This window comes from Miniopterus schreibersii (genome assembly GCF_964146895.1).
Source record: "Miniopterus schreibersii genome assembly, chromosome: 6".
In the NCBI taxonomy this organism is placed as follows: Eukaryota; Metazoa; Chordata; class Mammalia; order Chiroptera; family Miniopteridae; genus Miniopterus; species Miniopterus schreibersii.
The window spans coordinates 52260541-52281249 of NC_138107.1; the positions used below are offsets into that span (position 1 = coordinate 52260541).

Genomic DNA, 20709 nt, shown 5'->3' on the forward strand with positions numbered 1-20709 from the left:
CTCATTCTTGGGAGGAAAGTGTTCATATTTCACTGTTAATTATGATAGTCCTTTGTCAGGTTGAGGAAGTTTTCTTCTGTTTCAAATTTCTGAGAGTCTTTAATCATGAATGAATGTTGGGATTTGTCGGATGCATTTCTCTGTGTGTATTGAGGTGACGAGACGTTTTTATCCCTTTTATTTATTTATTAATACAGTGAATCAATTAGTTGACTTTACAGATGATAAACCAATGGTATATTTCTAGGATAAGCTCTAGTTGATCATGACACATAATCCTATTAACATATTGCTGGACTCTTTTTGCTAATACCTTGTTAATGATTTGTGTGTCCATGTTCATGAAAAATACGTGTAATTTTGTTGTAATATATTTGTGAGGTCTTGATATTAGGATTATTTGGATCTTATACATGAGTGCCCTCCTCATACTGAAAAGGGTTTTGTAAGATTGCATCATTTATTTTTTAAACCTTTCTTTAAATGTTTGATAAAATTTACCAGTGAAACCACCCGTCGGCTCTGTACGTAGTCCGGGTTGTGGTTATCAGTTCTGAGGGGAGAATTGTTTTCCCATCCTCCCATGTTGGGGGTAGAAAGTTTTTCATGCCGTCCCTTTCTTCAGGGCAAGTTTCTTTTTCATTTTGAGCGCAGTTTGGGAGGGTGGGCCGTCCTAGCTGTATGGGGCAGGATCTCTTATTAGACTCCCAACTTCCAGACAGGTTCTGGCCTTTGTTTCCTGACCCCTCTGCTCCATCACCCCCCTTACAAGTTCAAACCTGAGGGTAACAGGCGTCTCTAGGTACCTCCAGGGTTGAGTTTGTTTCAATGCTCTACTTTTACCACTCTAGTTTCCTGCTTTCTCTTAGTTTTCACTTCTAAGCATTCATTCCTTACTTTCTTGCCTGATCAAAAGATGTTTTTAAAATATTTTCTCCAGTATTTTTAGTTGTTTTTAGTGGGATGGTCAGAGTATTTTTATATTCTACTTTGAAGGGAATATAATTCATTGATTTTTTTTGTGTATGATTGATTTTAAAAATTTTATTTTTTTTTTAGCTCATGTGAGTATTTAAAGTATTTGTCATTTTTCTTTCTCTTTTGTGAGTTTTCTTTTCAACACCTTTATCTGTTTTGCTGCTGGACTCTGCCGATTTTCAAAAGACTGTGGAGTGTAAAGTTTTGGAAAGGGCTGCTCCCGCTCTCTGAGGAAGTCAGTCCCCTCGGCAGACCCAGGCCCTAAGACGCGCGTTTGGCTTGGAGGAAGCTGTTTGATACTGGCCCTGCGTGCAGCTCAGTTTTAGTTACTTAATTCTTTTGTGTTGTTTGTATGTTCTACCTGAGACTTCTTACTAAATCTATCAACCACTTTTGTGATCATCTTTTTTTTTTTAATCCTCCCCCGAGAATATCTTCTCCATTGCTTTTCAGAGAGAGTGGAAGGGGGAGAGAGAGAGGCATCGATGTGAGAGACACATTGATTGGTTGCCTCCCACACGCACCCCGACCGGGGACAGGGATCAGTCCTGCAACCGGGGCACGGAATCGAACCCGGGACACTTCAGTCCGTGGGCCGACGCTCTAACCACTGAACCAAACCGCCTAGGGCTGTGACCATCTTGTTTGATCACTGCTGGCCAATTTCCCCAGTACAGACTTTTCTTAACCTAGAGAAACCCCTTTCCCTGCCTTCCCGCCTCTCTGACTGCTCTTCCTTAGACCCCCAACTCGTTCCTCCACCTGAAACTTATTAAACAGGAGTACTTCTGCAAACTATCTGCAGGCCTCTTCTCACTTTTCACATTTTGCTGGTTGACTCCGTCCCACGGCTTTAACTACCATCTGTGCTTTCGGTGGTGTCTCCGCTGTGATTGCAACCTTAGCTGCTCCACAGATTTCAGACCAGCAGCATCTCCTAAATGCTCATCAACCAACCGTGAAGTTCAGTTCTCATTACTACTTCTTGGAGAACCCCTTATAGTGATACTTAAAATTGAGTCAAAAAGACTTGTCAAAAAAGATAACTAGATAATGGGAAATGGAGCGGGTTGGCAGCCTTGGGCCTGGGCGAAGAGCTTTCTGTCCTCGGTCACGTGAGGGCCCTGTGGGGCCTGTTGCGTTGCAGTATTGACTAGACTACGTGACGGTGATATTTGGTGCAAAAAGTCGGGTAGGTGGGAATTCATGCTTTGATTTCCTTTTGACATTAGTCACTCTACACCTCACCCACTTTAATGATGTTGCCCTTTTGGTGTTAAATACTCTCTTTTTCACCTTGATGTTCTAACAGCTCGTGATAGTTGGTGACTGAGTAGGCCAACTGGGCTGGTAGATGTGCCTGCAGTGTCAGTTACCGCCCCATGGCTTGAAGACAGGGGGCCAGAAATCTCTCTCCAAATGGACGAGATGCTGAGAAAACTGTTAGTAGGTGTAGGAGAGTTGAACCAAGAGTAAGCTTTATGTTTCCATTTTGCTTTTAAAGGACAAAAAGATAGTGAAGATTTTAATAATTCCTTTTCCTTGTCTTTGAACCAACCAAGTAATGTAAACACTATGGATGCAATGATAAACGATGGAACTTGTAGGAAAATCAAAGACTGAAAGAGATATAGAAACTAAGGGTCCAAAGACCTTGAAGGGGTGAGGTGGGTTTGAGATTACAGGAAGACATCAAAGTGGGAATAATTTTTCAGTGATCAGCAAAAAGAAAATAGTTTGTTTAAAGGAAATGGGTTGTCTAAAGGAGAGATGACAGATAAGCGTAAGTTTAGATCTTGGTGAGTCCAGTAAGGTACTGAGACTAAGACAAGGAAATAATGTCAGAAAGACAGAAAGAAAACCAATACAAAAGAGTATCTTGAAAGCTAAACGAAAGAATAGTTTCTAGAAGACAGGAGTCATGAGCAGATTCCCCATATGTAAAACTGTATTATACACAGATTAATGTCTTTAAATATAATTTTCTTCATCTACAAAATTTTCTGATAGAATTTATTACAACAAAGTTACTCTTCTATTTTTGTGGACTCCAAGTTATAAATCAGAAAAACACCATTTCAACAGTGACCTACATATAGGAAGAAATGCATGGCATCTGCAACAAAGTAAGTTAATTTACTGGTATCACATCCAAATGCAAGAGTAGGAGATGGTAAAAAACATCAGTGGACATGGAGTAGTAAATGGAAATTAATCATAGAGCATACATAGGGTAGGCAGAATATCATTATTAGCCTAATTTGTTCTTTTTGCTATTCTTAAAAGGGGAAATATATTTTAAACTTTTTCTGTTATTTGTATTGCCCCCCCCCCCAATTCATGAGAACTTTAGTTTTTCTGCCATTAATATCTTACCACTAGTGTGGTGGAAGTGCTTTAGGAATAGAATATCCAAGATTAGGGAAAGAAACTGTACCTACAATTTATATAGAACTTCATAGTTTGCTAAGCAGTTAAAAATATCTCATTTGAGACCAACAGCAACCATGTGAAGTAAGCAGGAATTATTACCATCTTTTAAAAAGGATTCCTGGGTGATGAAACTTACTTATGGGTGAGGAAAGCTGGAGAAATTAAGTGATTTATCTTGGGTCACTGGAGCTATAGGCTGGAATCCTGGGCTCTCTGTGACTAGGTTTGTGGTCATGAGCAATGGATATATCAATTTTGAAACTCAATTTTTTTCAACTATAAGATGAAAGATTTTTAAGATATTAAGTTATAAAATATTTCATATACTGCTTAATAACCTTGGCATTTCTAGGCTGGCTAACTTGCCTTTCTGAACATAATCTCCAGTTTTCTACTTCTGCCTTCTTATCCATGTCACAGATTCACCTGGCATGTTTTCTCTTCCGTCTGTATAAACCTAAACTCATATTTCATAGGTTTTTAACTAGCTTGTCATAGCCAGGCCAACTCCTTTACAAAACCACTCCTGTTGCTCCCAATAATTGTGATCATGTCTTCTTTTGAAAAGATACAACACTTCCTATCTCTTGCACCATTTATCAAATTCTACATTTTATTAGCTACCAATATACCAGGAAGAATAGTCACCATCATTTATCATCTGAGTCCAATGGACCCTTTTGAAACATATTTTTTAAGTCATTTTCTAAATAATTTCCAAATATATAAATAAAGGGATGGTGAAAAACATCTGTGTTGGATGTCATCATGGCTCATAATTTTGTTGAAGACAGGGTAGTGTTTTCTTCCGCCTATAATAGACATTGATTAGAACAATCAGTTCAATGAGCTTTTTCATTTCTGTGCTATTTATCTCAAAAGTCAGGGCCTTTACCATTTGTCCACTTATTAAACCATATCGTTTTAGCAAAAATTTTTTCTTAAAAAAATATTGTGTGATGACATCTTTCCTAACTGGATTAAAATTTTCCTTTTTGTTAGGAAAAAAACCAAAAATTATTCAGTGACTGTTTCTTTTGTCTTACTAAAGTCAAATTCAAAGGATAACCAAAGGAGATGAAAACCCTGTGGTTCAAATCCTCAAGGAATTGTCTTCAAGACAAACCAATTTTACCCCAGCTGGTTTGCCTCAGTGGTTAGAGCATCAGCCGCTGACTGAAGGGCCTCGGGTTCAATTCCAGGCAAGGGCACGTACCTCGGTTGCAGGCTTGATCCCTGGCCCTGGCCAAGCACGTGTGGGAGGCAGCCAATTGATGTATCTCTCTCACATTGGTGTTTCTCTGTCTCTCCCTTCCACTCTCCATGAAAAGGAATGGAAAAAATATCCTCGGGTGAAGATTAAAAAAAAGCAAACCAATTTTGGCTTATAGAATATGCAGACATGAACTTGTTAATGTGTAGACGCTAGTGCTAATGGGTAACATTAAGAGTTTTTGGACATGTGTAAACAATCCAGTGTCTGTCCAGAGACCTATCTGCTCTTCTCATACCTACACCTTCTGTTTTTACCTCCACCCTTGGCTTGACAGCGATCTCTTTTTTATATCAGTGGCCATGTGTTCACAGGATCATAACCTTAAAATGCTCAAATTGAGAAACAAGGTTTTCTTAAGGGAGCAGAGAGCAGACAAAAGACCTGCAGGACTACCTTAGCAGCCTGGCCATCAAGCTGTCGTCACATAAAAGGCCGCGTGACACGAAGGGCGCTGCTGCCCATAAGGAGGAGGGGAAGAGTAGCCATGAGGCCGAGAATACCTTACATGACTTTACCTGAAGTTTTAATTTTCAATGTCAGACCTACACGGAGAGAGAAGATAATATCACAGTTTACGGAGGTTATCCGAACCTAGTAGCAATTTTCCTGGTTCAATTTTCACCTACCTACCTACCTGGCGAGCAGTTCAAGAACTGCTGATTCTTGTAAAGGGCGGATGTAGTGAGTCACAGGAAGACCGCCCGGGCTGGAGGGAAGTGGACAGGCCGCTTACTGCCGTCTGCACCTCACGGTTTCCCTCAGCAGTAGCTGGTGCTGGAACAGATCAGGTTTATCGATCCTTAGAAGCCTCTCCTTTGGCGATTTCAGCCCAATAGTTTTAACTCCTTCTGCTTCCTGAGTAGTTACAGAGATGGTTTGGCACAATCTCCTTTTGCCCCTTCCACATGAGTAGCTCACACACCAAGCAGCGTGCTCTAGGGCAACAGGTCTCTGTGAAAATTTTTATGCTGTTCATGTAACTTTGTGTATGTGGAAAGTGTACTTGTAGCTCTTACTAATTCAGTGATACAGCAACAATTTAGTAGTAATATTAACTTAGTAATACAATAATAAGGAGGTGTCTCGACACTGTTTCTTCATAGAAACTCATACTTCCAACATTATTACTTACATCAAAGGTAACCCAGTCATGGTAACTGCAAAGCTTTGAATAACCGTTTGGCTAAATAATAATAATAATAATAATAATAATAATAATAATAATGATAAAACTTGGCTAAAACCAGGGTAGCATCTTTTAATCTAGCCCTCTTTTGCCTCCAGCTTACAAACAACCACTTTGCACCCCTGGAACATTGTCTAACCCTCTTCTGTACAGTTCCTCGGTCACGCCACTGACATTGATCCCTGACCTGTATACATCTTTCTTTTCTTTGAAATTTCTCATGCTGGCTCTTCCTTCTGTGTTTTAACAGAAACGAATGTGTGATAAAATATGAGCTAGTCACTCTTTTATTTTGCAGTCCTTATCAGTATACCTAAGGTTTTTATTAATGCCTAAGGCAATTTTTTAATGTATTTAAATTCCTTCATATACTGTTTTGGTGTTTACATTCACTTCTCTAGATACATTATTGCTTCACTTATTAGTAATCATGATCAAATTCCTCTTTTAAAATTTCTTGTGCTTCTAGCCAAATGTTTACTAGTTAGTAAAAAAAATTTTCAATGTACATGTAAAGAAAAAGATATCACTTTAGAATAATTTGTGAAGTAATGCCAACCATAAAAATAAGGCTGTTTTACAGGCCCAGAGCCTAAAAGAAATCATGGGATGAGCAAGAAAGAAACATTTATAAAAGTTGACACAGAGGCAGTATTGGAATTGTATTTCTTCAGGCCGAACCAGTGCTTATTTACAGCAGATGTCACACCTCTGACACCGGCGAGCGTGGAGTGTTCTGGTGTAAAGCAGGCAGCTCTGGGGGTTTTAAATTTTCAGCCTGGCTGCTGTCGTAGGTCAGGGAACCAACATTTTTGGATCGCACATGTGATCTGATTCTTTCATCTAAGCAAACACCTAATTTTGACCATTTCAAGATAAGTTAAATATTAAATGTCTTTCCTTCATATGTGATACCAGCACTAACCTTCTAAAAATATGCAATAGCCTGAAGTGTGACCAAATACGGTAGATAAACTGACCTAGGTTTCAACAAAGATTATATCAAACCTACAGTTTAGATGGTTACAACTCTACCACCTCAAAAACGCATGTGGCTTTTATTTATTTATCTATTTATTTATTTAGAGAGAGGGAGAGTGTGTGTGTGTGTGTGTGTGTGTGTGTGTGTGTGTGAGAGAGAGAGAGAGAGAGAGAGATGACCTGACCTGGACATTCCTCCTTAGTTGTGTTGGGATCATGAAAGCGGTGCTGACAGAGTGCCCACTGCCTGTGAGACTGGGCTCTATTTCATAACAAACTTTTTACTCCCAAGGAATGGGAGAGCATTAAGTTATCTGTGTTAGTACATTCCTCTCCTTCTTCTTCACCTTTTCCATTAGCCAGAACAGATTGCCTGTCTGGGACGTTCTTTGTCACTTAAACCAGAGATAACATTTCTGTTTCAAATACAGCTTTAACTTATGACCCCAAATTCATTATTAAACTCTTTCTTAAGTTATGGTACAAAGTAGCAAACTCTCAGCAAATGGTTTGTGTTCCATGGAGTTGCCACAAACTCGGCCAACTTCTTTTTTACATGATGGGGTAAAATACAAAAATGTCTGGCTTATAATTATACCTGATTGACGTGTCCTTACATAAAAAGACTCCCTTTGGCCCCATTTCTCCAACGATTTCTCTCCCCTTCCATGTCCTCTTGTCTTTTAAAACTGCTACGTGCTCCATCCCTGCTTCTCTGGATACCCTGCACTGCCATTCATCACGTCTCTGTCCCCCACATACTCCATCTCACCTTGTTTCTATGAGATGATGAAAGGGTTGTGAATAGAGCTATTGCTGTATTTTAGCTGGTTTTCAAGATACTTTGGTGCATTTTTAGCTGGCGTTACAATATAGATGACAGACCATGGCATTAATCAGAAAGTGTCCAAAAACTAATAAACATAAGATAATCCAAAATGCAGTCAAGAGAAGATATCAAACATGATAAAATATATAACTGTATATATCTTACCATTCAGCCAACGATTCACATATATTTCATTAGGGTCTAGTACAAAGTTGTACACGTAGTAGATATTAAGTGCTTGTATTTTTCATTTGAATTTATAAAAATGATTGCATGGGCATGATAAGTAGTTGAACCCACCAACAGACAAGGGATTTAGATAACTTCTCATCAGAGAACCAGATAATAAACGAGGTTAGAACAATAGTTGGTAAGTAAAAAAATACCGCCCTTTGAACTCAGTGCGGATCCCAGATCAGTTTAGTAAATGATGTAAAACTGAGGTTTGGAGGAGACAGAGCGTTCGCCCCCTCCGTCAGCAGTTCTGGAGTTTGAGAGCACATTCGCTCCGTGCCGGGGCAGACCGGCCCTCGCTCACTGCGGGTACAGCGAGGCAACACACAGCCGTCCAGACATCTACCGTTTATCATGCGCCAGAAGGAACTGAATGGCAACTGTAGTGACTAAATTATGCGTTTTAAAAATAATATTGCAAACCTGCCCTTAGGGTTGTAGACCATCTATTACGGACTTTCTTTTTCTCTCAGCATAGAAAACAGAGTGAGCAGTAGTTACTTTATCAGCGGCAATACGTAGTTTAAATATTAGAGCTTTAAAAATCCCATGGGTAATAGATTTTATTAAAAGCAGAGATCTTGTTATATGATTGTATCCATAAGAACCAACAGAATTTGGCTATTGGGAGAGATGTTTGCACGAGTATATCCATACTAAACCAGTGTATGTGCTTTTGAGAACTATTTTAGATGCAAGCAACAGAAGATGGAGAATTAAAAGAGTTGTTATGGGAAATCAATAAATGTTAATTGGTAATGATGGTTGAAGTTTAGAGAAAGCTTCAGTCGATTCAAGAGCTGTAAATTATCACCCATTCTGATGACATATGGGTGCCTGCACATCCTTGACTGATAAATGAACCAAGAATTGAGTGATGGCCCAAGAAAAAGAGCAACCACTTCTGAAGCTAAGCTCAGTAGATCTGCAGTGTTTTTCTTTGAAAAATAAGCAGGAGTTGGTGATGGTAAAAGGTTGCAGGCTTTCATGCCATCATAGTCAAACGTTAGGCAGGCGTTTTTAGTTCCAGTAAGGAAATAAGATACATAAATACCTTTCCCCCTCTCTCTCTTCTTCCTGACGCATCAGTGACCTGTTGAAACAGTATTTTGGGGACATTTATTCTGTTTGAGCCACAGTCCTCTGGTTGAGATTAGAGAGTAATCCCTCGGTAAGGTTTCGGTGCTAAACTCGGGCTGGTACACAGCTTGGTTCTCAAGGAGCGTCACGCTCCTATCTCCTGGGAAGCTTTTTAAAAGTACTGGTGCCTAGAGCTCCACCTCAGAGATGCTGATTGAAAACTCGATATTTTTACCACTATGCTTAAGAAGAATATATAAAATTTTGTTTAAATGTTTTATTGTTTAGTTGGCTTACAGTCTTAGGAGTTTGGATATAAGAGGAATGAAATAAACTGAAATCCACGTGAAGAACAGGTTGCTTTGACAGAGGCGGGAGACCACGTTCACTGTCGAAAGGCAGTCCCAGAGTTTTCTGAGTCTCCTCTTGGTACGTTGGAGCAGACTCTGTGGAGTGAACACACTGTGCCCCAGGGTAAATGTGGATTGTTGGGAGCTCTCAGAACAACATGGGGTGTTCCTCCGGCAGGTTGGTCTTAGAGTCTGTCTCTCTTACCCCCAGGGGACGGCGGGCCGACGGCTTACATAAGCAGCCACCCTGGCCTTGTCCTTTCCTCTCTCTCGGGTTCGTGAGGGCATCTCCCGCCCACCCCCCTCACCACCAGACTGGGACCCAGCGCTCCCCCTGTTTGGTTGATTAACACACAATCGAATTAGATAACATATTAGAATAGAAAACTGTAGACTTAATGATTGCTATTAGTATTATTTCTGGATTTTAGGCTGTATCAAGATTAAAAATGTTAATCTCTTCAGAGTGAGTTATCTTTCCCCCGAATTAGTTTCTGAAATGCTTTCCAAACTGGCTTGTCTTTAGCCCCTCTGACCTCCCATTGGGCAACTTCATTGATTTTTTTCCCTCGCTTTTCTTTTCAAGATTTTTATGTACTTTCCCATATTCTCCCTTCTTCCCGCCCCATCGCTTGCACTTTTCCCCCCCGTTATTTTTCTCCCTGACGTTGCTTTACCTACTGTTCTTTCAACATGTCCTTTCTCTTGAGAAGCTTACAGATCACTGTATCTTTATTCTTAATGCCTCCACCAAGCCCCAAAGAATACAAATTTACGTTTCCAAATAAATTCTAATAAAGCTAACACTTTACAATTACTTAGAAACACCTAAATTTTTATCCATTACATTTTTAGACGGACAATTTTGCCCCTGTATTTCTGGCATCACCCTTTGCCCAATTTTTTAAAATCACTTTTGGGATCCAGGGGAAATACACAGTTGATGAATCGTTTCATTTAAGCTACTGAGGTAGCATCTGAAAGTCACTATCTCTATATAACGTCTATATAATCTAGTGGTCTTTAGTTGAGCTCAGTTCTAATTGTCATTGCTGGTGTCACTTGAAAATATAACTTACTTATTCAGTGTTTTGGACCCCCAAATGGTAAGTTTTTCAAGAACCTTAGCAGATCTAATTCTGATTTCTGAATCAGAGTTTCCATTTTATTATGGAATCCTCAAAATTTTAGATACGTTTTGATTAACTTATTAATTAATGTAGGTGATTGGGCTTAGTTTATTGAACCTCACATAATAATTTCATAATATAATTAAATATTCCTAAAGATAGAAATCTAAAAGATTTGTTTTCATTTATTTTGCCATTTTAGGTACTTCTATATCTATTGTTAGCATTCTCCTTTTAAAAATTTTAATCTTATATTGATAATCTTTTAAAAAATTGATTCCAATTTGATTGTCTATTTTCCATCTTCAGCATCTTATGAGAACTAATACATGTAGAATGTGCTGTGCCAGTTCTTTAGAATTAAAGTATAATTTTATGAAGGATTTGATAAAGTTCTAAGAGTAATCTGAACGTTTTAATTTATTTTTATGTTTAATATGTAAGAAACGACCCTCTGTGCCACTGGTTCATCATTTTGTAAAATGCTTAACATTAGTTGGGCTGTCGAAACACTTAAATATGGTTCCTTTTATATAGCCTTTCGCTTGTGAGTCTGTCCTTATACAGGGGCGGGCAAAAGCAGGTTTACCGTTGTAATACGAATAAATAATACAAGAATAAGCTTTCACCTGCTCGCAACGGCACACCTGCGTTTGCCCCCGTATTCCTTGAGCGTGTGGGCACGCAGGTGCACGCGTGCCATTTTTATGCCCACATCGCAGTGTAATCGCTCCAGCTGAGGAAGGCAGGCGCGTGGAGGTGTGGAGCGGGAACGAAGGAGACTAGCGCCGTGCAGAGCTTCTGGGGAGTGTGTTTGTGAGCTGAGAGGCAACTGGACGTTCCCATGGTGGCGTCAGTCCCTTGGGCAGGAAGGGGTTTCAGAACGGGGTGTGATCCGCACTCAGGAAGAGTGACTGGCACTGAGGATTAAACGGGAGGGGAATGAACGCCGCTCCTCCCCTTTACGGCTAAGCGTGTGGACCCCGAGTGCAGATCCTTTCGGTGGGGACGGCAGGCTGGCTGGTGACAGCACACATCGGAGGAGCCGGGGCTGTGGGGCGACTTAACCATGCGGGTCAAAACGCAAGGAAACCAGAATGATGCAGTATCCGTAAAAATAACTTTTAAAACCCAAATGTAATAACAGGTGTACAGATAGGCTCTGATGGAAGACCCCATTTGTGAAAGTGGAGTCCTGACACCGGGCCCTTGGAAATGAGCGGGCAGAATGGTCTGTAAGCTGGGTGGCCCCGCGCGGACCGCAGGGACCGGTGAGGCCGACGGGCTGCAGGAGGCCCGCTCCCTGACCCGGCCTGCAACCTGGTCCCTTTCTTCGGAAATGAGCTCCCACCTGATGTCATCCTCGAGAAAGTGAATGTAACTCAGAAGGGCCTATTTTATAGTTGGGCAAATTTAACTTAAGAACTCACTTATCTATTAAAGAAGAGAGCTATATGGGAAAACATTGTTATAAGTAATATGGTTATATTTGTGAAAGATGCCATTTTTTGAAGTGTGTTATTTTGGGGACCTGGATTTCGGGCATTAGTAATTTTTATTTAAACTTGCATTATCTTTTAAAACACATGGCTGAAACACTAGTGAATCTTTATTGTAATATTAATTACAAAGTTTTTAAAATTTATTATATGAAGGTATGTAATTACACCGTAAATAATTTAAGTAGAAAACGTGCTTTAAATTTTTTCCCTTTAAATTTTTGAGAATATAATTTTCCCCTTTGATAAATACTTACAAATATTGCAAAGGATAAAAGGCCATCTTGTGAACGCACTATTCTAACATCTATGAGGTAATCTTGGTAACTGGAGAAGCAAGCTGTAGTTATACTAGTTCCTGCCAAGTTTCATCTTTATAACTTATCTCAGGAAAGAAAACACTAAGCATTCTACGTAAACTGCTCAGTAGGTTAGTAGTAGCTTAGTAGTTTGTCTTTGAAATATATGCTAATATAAGTTATTAAGCTTGCTGTTCTGTCATACACACATGTAACTATAATGATTTGTTGTCACAATAGTCTTACACTGTCACATTTACCACTTCCTTTGCTATTTTTCAAAAAAACTTTGTGACCTGTTGTTTGTGTTTTGTAATGAGAATTATGGAGTCGTAAATGTATTTGAAAATAAATTTAAATTGAAAGTCCTTAAGACATTTCATTTGGAGACAAATCAGTAAGCAAATTCTGTACTCAACAAGTAGATTAAAAACCTTCGTAATTATGAAATTTTATTTTCTATTTATGCTGTTTTGTTGTTTTTAATATAAAATTTTAAAAGAAAATCTAACTGGAATTGAGCAAATATATCTTCCAAATAATTTACTTGCTCAGCTTTTAGAAGCTAAGTCAAATTTTCAAACATCTAATACGAAGCCATGCACCCAATGTGCATTTAAATAGTATTAGGATGGATTTATGTTTATTTCAATTTAGAAGAATTGCTCTAGGAGAAAACTAACTTCTTAACGAAGGAAAAGAAAGTAAATTCTTTCCATCACTGAACTACCGTCAACCTTTTAAAATCCACTCTAAGTAGTTAGAAGCTTTCTTTCACAGCCTTCTTCTGATTCAGATACTATTGCTCTAAAATTACTTGGTAATTTGCCAGATATCATTCACCGTAAACATCTGATTTTTCCTATATATCAGGTTTCCCTGCATTGCTTAATTGGTACAACGGCAAAAAATTCTTCCAGTCAACTGGTTTCCGTAGTCAAAATAATTAATACCCAAAGAAAGGTTAAACTGGTAAAACTTAATTTGCTCTATAATTTTCCTAATTGCTGAGCGCATTATCAGTGCATATCACGTCAACAGCTGAATTTTTTAACTCTGTTTAAAACTAGCTGGTTGTGGTTTTTCTGGTGAGCATTCACTGCCCTCTAGTGGGCTAACCTGTTCTTTTAAAATAACCTGTCAGATCTTTAAAAGGGGTCATTTCTATAGGGAAGCGACTAAAATATAAAGTCTTTTGTGGTTTATGTTGACTGGTGTGTCAGGTACAACTAGCTCTACGGCTTTGCTGGAGCACTTTGGCGATGATGGCCTTTGAAGTGGCCGGGGTGCTAAGCAGCGTTACGGACTTCAGAGGGCACACAAATAGGCTGAGCTCGGTGACAGTGTGTGTATTTCGGCGTCTCCCTTGCATACATAAGACATTCTGTGACACGCACTGCCTGCTTCTAAGACGTTGTCATTGTTCTTGTTGCAGATGCTACAACTGCGGTGGCCTTGACCACCACGCTAAGGAATGTAGTCTACCTCCTCAGCCAAAGAAGTGCCATTACTGTCAAAGCATCACGCACATGGTGGCCAACTGCCCGCACAAAACTGCTGCGCAGCCGCCCGCCAGCTCTCAGGGAAGACAGGAGGCCGATTCGCAGCCGGGCCCCGCGGCTTTCCCGCGGGAGGCGGCGGGCGGGCCTGGCCGCTCACCGCCGCCGTGTCCTCAGGAGGCCAGGCCCGAGGTCGCAGAATGGCCAGGCCGGTCCCCTCAGGAAGCTTCCTCCACGAAGTCAGCCGCAGCACCCGGAGAACAAAGCAAAAAGGGGCCTTCTGTTCAAAAAAGGAAAAAGACATAATCCTTCTCAGTGCACCGTTTTCTCCCCCCGGTTGGAAAGTCTACCTCATGCAAGTACAGGGGAACAGTATTTCACAAACAGCAGCTGACCTGGGATTTTTAACTACTGTTGAGGAACTGTGAATTTTTTTAAACAGACAAATCACTCTAAGCAAACTACACTTGAGCAGGGTGTCGTGTTTTATGTAATTCCGAGAATGAGAAACTGTGTGTTCCTGTATGTGCATGTGTGCGAGGGAGCGAGCCTGAGTCTGTGTGTGTAGGAGGATTTGTATCGGGATATAGACATGTATATAAAGAGAGTTTGTCTTTATATATGTGTGTGTAGAGGTTTAAGCACACACCCTCCCTCACAGAATTTGACATCCCCAAGAACTGAAAACTCGTGGGAAGCATTTGATCTAGATGGTTTCAAAAAGAACCCCTGGAGTTTTTCTTGAAATACCACACCCTTTACGATGACATAGAAATAAACACATGACTGTTATCTTTTTGTGTGAACCAAAGGATACTTCAGATCTCAGAGCTGCCAATCACATGGTACTAAAGGTTTTTTAATCATCAGTTTCCCCAAGTTTGGGATTGCCTTTTTCTCTTGAATATCTATAGAGTGTCCCAAACCTCTTTGAAGTCAGTACCTTAACCCCACATGCCTCTGACTGCCATAAGCTTTTCGAATCTGGGATACATAACTCCAGAAGAGACAATGAATGTGTAATTTCTGTGCCGATATTTTAATGTTTTTAATTCATGTATTTTGATTGTAAATTAGATGCATATTAACAGAAAGGAAGGGGGGAGGGCAATGTAAAAATGTAGTGACTTGATTGTTTTCGGCGGTATTTTCATACCAGCTCATAATCTTTTACATGTCGTGAGGTTTTTTTCAGGGATTGTGGCAACAGCAGCTTCCCTTCCCTAAGTCAGTCCTTTTGACCATCACTTCGAGCAGGGGCCCTCCCTGTTGACTACTGAAGACCTTGGAGGAAAACTCCAGTCGTTTGGTATATATTTTTGGTGGCTATTTTAATTCCCCCTGGAGCGTTATCTAACTTGTTTCTAAAACAAACAGAACAGCAGAGAGATGGATAGAATGCCAGGGTTGAGGGTAAACATTAAGTGGATGCTCACCATTGCCCAATATGTATTGACCTTGAACAAAGTAAAAAGTGCAGTGTTTGGTGGCAGGAAACTAGAGCGACGAGCCTGGGGCAGAGATACCGAAACCTCTCCTACCAGAGAGCTGGAAGGGTTTTATGCAGGAAAATGGATGCTGAAGGAACCTGTGTGGCGGATTTGGGATGACTGTGCAGTGATGGGGAGAGAGACGCCGCTCAGGCTGGTCTCAGTTATGTTAATAAACGGGCTCGGGAACAGTCGTAGGGTTGGTCCCTTTCAGGTTTCAGTCATGAGAATTCACTTTGGCGTCATCCTGGTGGTAGAGGTTATGGGCACCTTCCTGAAACATCTCCAGGGAGGTGCCAGTCATAATGCTTAACATTGGCAATGAATATAGTTTTGTATGGTGAGCCTGTTGGTGTAAGCTCAGATAATCAAAAAGGAAAACAGCATGGCTCGAATGAGACACGTCCTGCCGAGCGGCCGCGTGCCGTGGGAGACGCGTGCGGAGGCTGCCGTTCGCGAGCCGGGCGTCGGGGAGGTGCCCGGGGCTGGGCCGCTGTGCTTTGCAACTCAGCTTGAGTTCCACGACAGTGTTTGTGAGGATCTCCGCCGTGTGTACTGAAATACCAGTGTGCTGTGATGCAACGCTTACCTTTGACGATATTGAATGTGATATAGCTGTAGAGAAGTCCTTCCTTGCCTTACGTGAGGATTGTAAGCGTATTTAAATTATGTAGACAAATCAAAGTGGCATTGCTTGATTTTTAGCAGGTGTAATAAGCAGGTTAACAGTAAAAATGCAAACCATAAGAAGTCACTTTGAAAATCCAAACCAAAGTTCCTTGACCTTATAGACATAGGAAGTTATGGAGTTGAGAATTGGACATTCCCTGTTTCCATATTTAAAAATACAGAGCTGAGATCATGGGGTGGTTTTTTTTTTGTTGTTTTTCGTGTGTTGGGTTTTTTTTTTAAATGTATAACTGTGGACCTATGGGTGCAATTTGAAGTCATTTTAAGCATTTTGCCAGACTGAACTAAGAGCACATACCAAACCTATCTTAGGATTAAAAGTTGGGTTTATTTTTTATATAAGAATATTATCACTATTACATAACATACTCAGGACAAAGAACTTTGCTCAGGGAACATACCATAATGATGATGTTGTTGTTTCTTTACAGAATAGTCTACAGTCCTGCTTACTCAAAACAAACCAAATAACTCCGACCTTTATATAAGTATTATGTACTGATGTTGGTAATAACTACCTCTGTTTAACATAGATCAAAATCTCTGGACTTAAGATATCAGTTCTCCTGTTTTTATTTCACGTGAAAAGTACCCTAAGGCAGAATTCCCGAACTCCTTGTATATGTGAATGTCACTGATGCGAGCACAGTGTCCATTTACATGGGTGAAATATTCTGTTTACAACAAGAGGCTACCTCATGGTTGACGCATAGCACACCTTGACGCTGCTCCAGCCTCCCAGTGGCCGGCAGTTCTCCGGTACAGAACCTTTTTATCGGATAGATAGCAACTCACAACTGCATGTTTCCAACAAACGCTTGTAAATAAGGAAGCATCTCGTTTAGTTAGCAAAGCCTCCAGGCATTTCCTTCAACGCATCACGTGCTTCGTTGAAAGAGTGACGGGCACCCCTGCCCCGACACAGAGCGGACACAGAAGCCGTCCTGGGAATAGCTGCTTTGCCCCGAGGGCGAGGCGGGAAGGGGCACAGGAGGGGAGGTGGGTGTGTGAGTGTAGTCGTGTTGGGCAGACAGTATAGAAGGTGCCAGTCTCCTTCCCTGTGGCTGTGCTGCCCCGAAGCCGAGCGTATTGCGGCATTATTGCCCCAGGCACACAACTGACCAGCACTGGCTTGCCAAGGAGTGGACATGGTGGGTGTGCGGTGCCATTTGTAGCTACTGAGGGGAAGGGTCCGCGTGAAGCATCAGTTTACAGGGGTTACTCATGGATTGGGCAGGAGGTCTGTGAATTAGTTGCCCCTTGACCTCACCCCCATGTCAACACAATGTAATTCCTAAGGAAGATGCTCCACCCGCCTCTCAGCCCTGGGAGCTGTTCACTTGCTACATGGCAGGTTGTAGTGGAAACATTTTTATACTTGGATCTCTCCTCTTTACTAGAAGACTTTGGATGTATTTTTACAATGGAAAGATATAGAAAGATTTTTACCTGCTTGTAACTTGGAAGTTTGGTGTGCAATGTAGGCAAAAAGATCAGGAAACACCACGTTATTAGCATCAATCCACCTACAGACATAGGACTTTCTATTGCCGATTTTTTTTAGCGTCTCTGGCCCAGTTGTATTTTGCACCAATGTGGCCCCAAGTTAATGCTAGTTGTATGTAGTTTTTGAATAGACACCCATAAGTGTTAATAGACCTTGTAACATTCACTGTGAGATGAATTATACAGGACATGGGAAATCTCATTAAGTCTTAAAGTTAATTTAAATTAATTTATCTGTTTTCTCTAAGAAATGTTTATCATAAAATATATATGTGTGTTTCCCCTTTGGTTATAAAATTCGGGAAAGTGTGTACAAGTGCAGCTGCACTGACCCTAACCTTCTAGTTGTCTTAATGAGATCTGTTTGTTTTAGAGAAGAACAACTTGTTAAAAGCATCAAATTCTGTCTTGCAGAGCTGTCATCGGCCTCTTTAAGATGTGGTGGTTGTGTGACCTGTGTCATAGTTCAGTTAGAGTGAGAAGTTGGCCTATGAAGCGTTTTTAAATTTTATATATGGAACAAAGCTGCAAAGTTATGGCGAAGTACTGTACTGTGAGAAACTATTGCAATATTTAATACGTTTGCTGTGGCTCAACACTTGTCAGTTACCGGCTTGAAAATGATGGTGTTGACTACCTCTCGAATCACTTACATCTGTCAACCACTGGCATCCACCACCAAGCTGGCTTTAATTATATGTATGGGGATTTTTTATTTTATTTTTATTTTTTGGTATTAACAAACCCTAACCATCCTAGAGACCAAAGTGAACACTGATTTCTATGTCTTTAATACGGTGTTTTATCTAGTGTTTTTAAATTATCCTGTGTAGTATTTAGATTGCCTCTTTGTCCATTTTGACTCATGTTGTTTACAAGTGAAGATTAAACAAGACGCTTGAACTATATGTTTTTAAAGGACAGAAAAGGAGGTATTTTGAATGGCATTTCAGCGTGTACAGTCGCTCTGATGGGCTGAAGTGCTGTTGGCCTTTCTGCAGACTGCAGGTTTTATATGCTCATTTCATGCCTAATGTCTTATTCTGTCAATTATGGATATTTTGAGGTCTGAAAAAATTACTTGATTAAAAATAAAACATATAACGTTGGCATTTATGACGCGTTGTGGAGATTTTTTTTACGGTTTGTATGATTGCTCAATTAAATGAATGGGTAAAAGGACAGTATTCACCAATCTGAGCGTAAATTAAATAGTTTTAACATATCTTCACATGGAGGTGATTTAAATAAGGGCCTTATGACAATGCAGAAGGTGAGCAAATTCAGTCTGAATGAATGAAGGGACGGAGGGAGGAAAAGTGGGTTCTGTCAGCACCAGGAATCGTCCTGGATGAGCTGGTGTGGGCTGTGCAAGCTTGTGAATCAACACACACACTGCATGTGTTCAGGAAAAGGCACCTGAAACAAGTGTTCAAGCCCTTTTGGACAAGCCATTTTACAGTTTTCCTACAATTCTTCCTTATTAATTTAGAAGTATTTGGAAAGAACAATGAAAGCCAGGTTACGCGAGTACCAAGCATCTGAGATGTGAAGGTGGATTTGTCAAACTGTGAGCAGTGTGGAGACCCTGCAGCACACTGGGATGAAACCCGAGTTCCCTCCGTTGGCCAGTCTCGCGGTTACACTCACTTTCGTTTCACTTCACACCTGGACGAGTCACTGTGTGGGCGGGGGGGGGCTGTCTACTATGACTCCTACTTTCTGCTCTTGTTGTTAATTGTGGTAAAAACACATAATTTACCATCTTACCTATTCTTTAAAAAATATGTTTTCATTGATTTCAGAGAGAGGAAGGGGGAGGGAGAGAGAGAGAGAACATCAGTGACGAGAGAGAATCTTCGATCGGCTGCCTCCTTCTCACCCCCTACTGGGGATCAAGGCTGCAACCCGGGCATGTGCCCTGGGTGGGAATCGAATCGTGACCTCCTGGTTCATGGGATGACAGTCAACTACTGAGCCACACTGGCCGGGCTATCTTACTCATTTTTTAGTCTGCTTCAGTGGTGTTCTTTATACTCACATTGTTGTGAACATTGAGCGATTCACTTGTAGGATGTGAAGGTCTCTACCATGAATGCTCGTGAGGGCCTGATTATATAAATGTTTCAACCGTGTTTATTTTCTTCGGTAATTGTTATTTAAAAGAGTAGCTTTTTGTTATGAAAGTAACACTGTACTTTATTGTAGAGAATAGGGAGAAGCTTGAAAAATAAAATTCATACATAATTCCATCACCTGGAGATAATATTTTTTATTAATTTCAAAAATGGAAAACCTTTTTAAATTACTTAATCCCATCAGCTAGAAATAACCATTAACTTTTTTTTTTTTTTTGGTTAATCTTATTCTTTTTTCAATAAATTGGACACATTTAAAAATAAAATTAGGTTAGATTATATGTGGTTTGGAACTTTACACTTTTCCTCTTACATCATATAATGCTTTTTTGTTAATAAAAGTTGTTCAAAATGACATTTTTTATAAATGCACAGGTGGTTTGAGGAAGTGAGATTAAGGGGAAGCAAGAACGATGGGCTTGATTTGGGTGGGTGAAGGAAGCCAGTCGGGGGCAGGAGAAACAGCAGAAACAAAAGGTCAGAGTTGAGAGTGAGCAGAGCACAATTCAGTCAGCAAAGAGATGAATTTGGTGAGACATAAAAACATTTTGTATAAAAAACATTTGGATGCATTAGACGGCAAGCAGTGCAGCCGGACCTTGAGGGGCTCCTGACTGAAAGAAGGGAAATGCACAATTGAGGACCACATTAACTGAAAGTAAGAATTCAGCAGATTAGTTTAACAGAACGTGAACTGCTGAGAGCTTGGGGGGGGCTGCAGAAAAGCCACAGAAGATTAATAAACAGGAAGACAGCCAGTATCCAGAGTTATGGACAGAAAATTTTTAATGTACCAATATGGGTGGAACCAAACTGCGGTCTTAAAAAACAACAACATAGCCTATACTGCTTGTTTGACTTGGGAGTGAGAGGGAGGGTAAATGCAATCAATGCAGCAGTTAGAAAAAGCAAGAGTTCAGAAGTTTTCAAGATGAAAAACAATTGCTTTTTTTGTTTGCTATTTTGTTTTATGTCATTATGGGGGAAATACATAAAATAACAGAAATAATATGCAACAATGTGGACAAGCTAAGGTGTTAACAAAGTTACTACAATTATTTTAAAGTTGCTTCCTTAACAAAGTTACTGCAATGTTATTATAGTCTTGCTT

The 20709-nt window shown here is 40.3% G+C and overlaps 1 protein-coding gene across 5 annotated transcripts in view; it reads left to right on the top strand.

The window, feature by feature from the left end:
- Positions 1 to 18576, top strand: part of LIN28B (lin-28 homolog B) — a 92593-nt gene extending 74017 nt beyond the window's left edge. For all 5 annotated transcript variants that reach the window (XM_081140007.1, XM_081140006.1, XM_081140009.1 and 2 more), the window contains one exon: positions 13711 to 18576. In XM_081140007.1, the coding sequence (XP_080996133.1) occupies positions 13711 to 14080 (370 nt within the window). In that variant the 3' untranslated portion in view covers positions 14081 to 18576. The remainder of the gene's footprint in view (positions 1 to 13710) is intronic.
- Positions 18577 to 20709: the final 2133 nt, after the last annotated feature.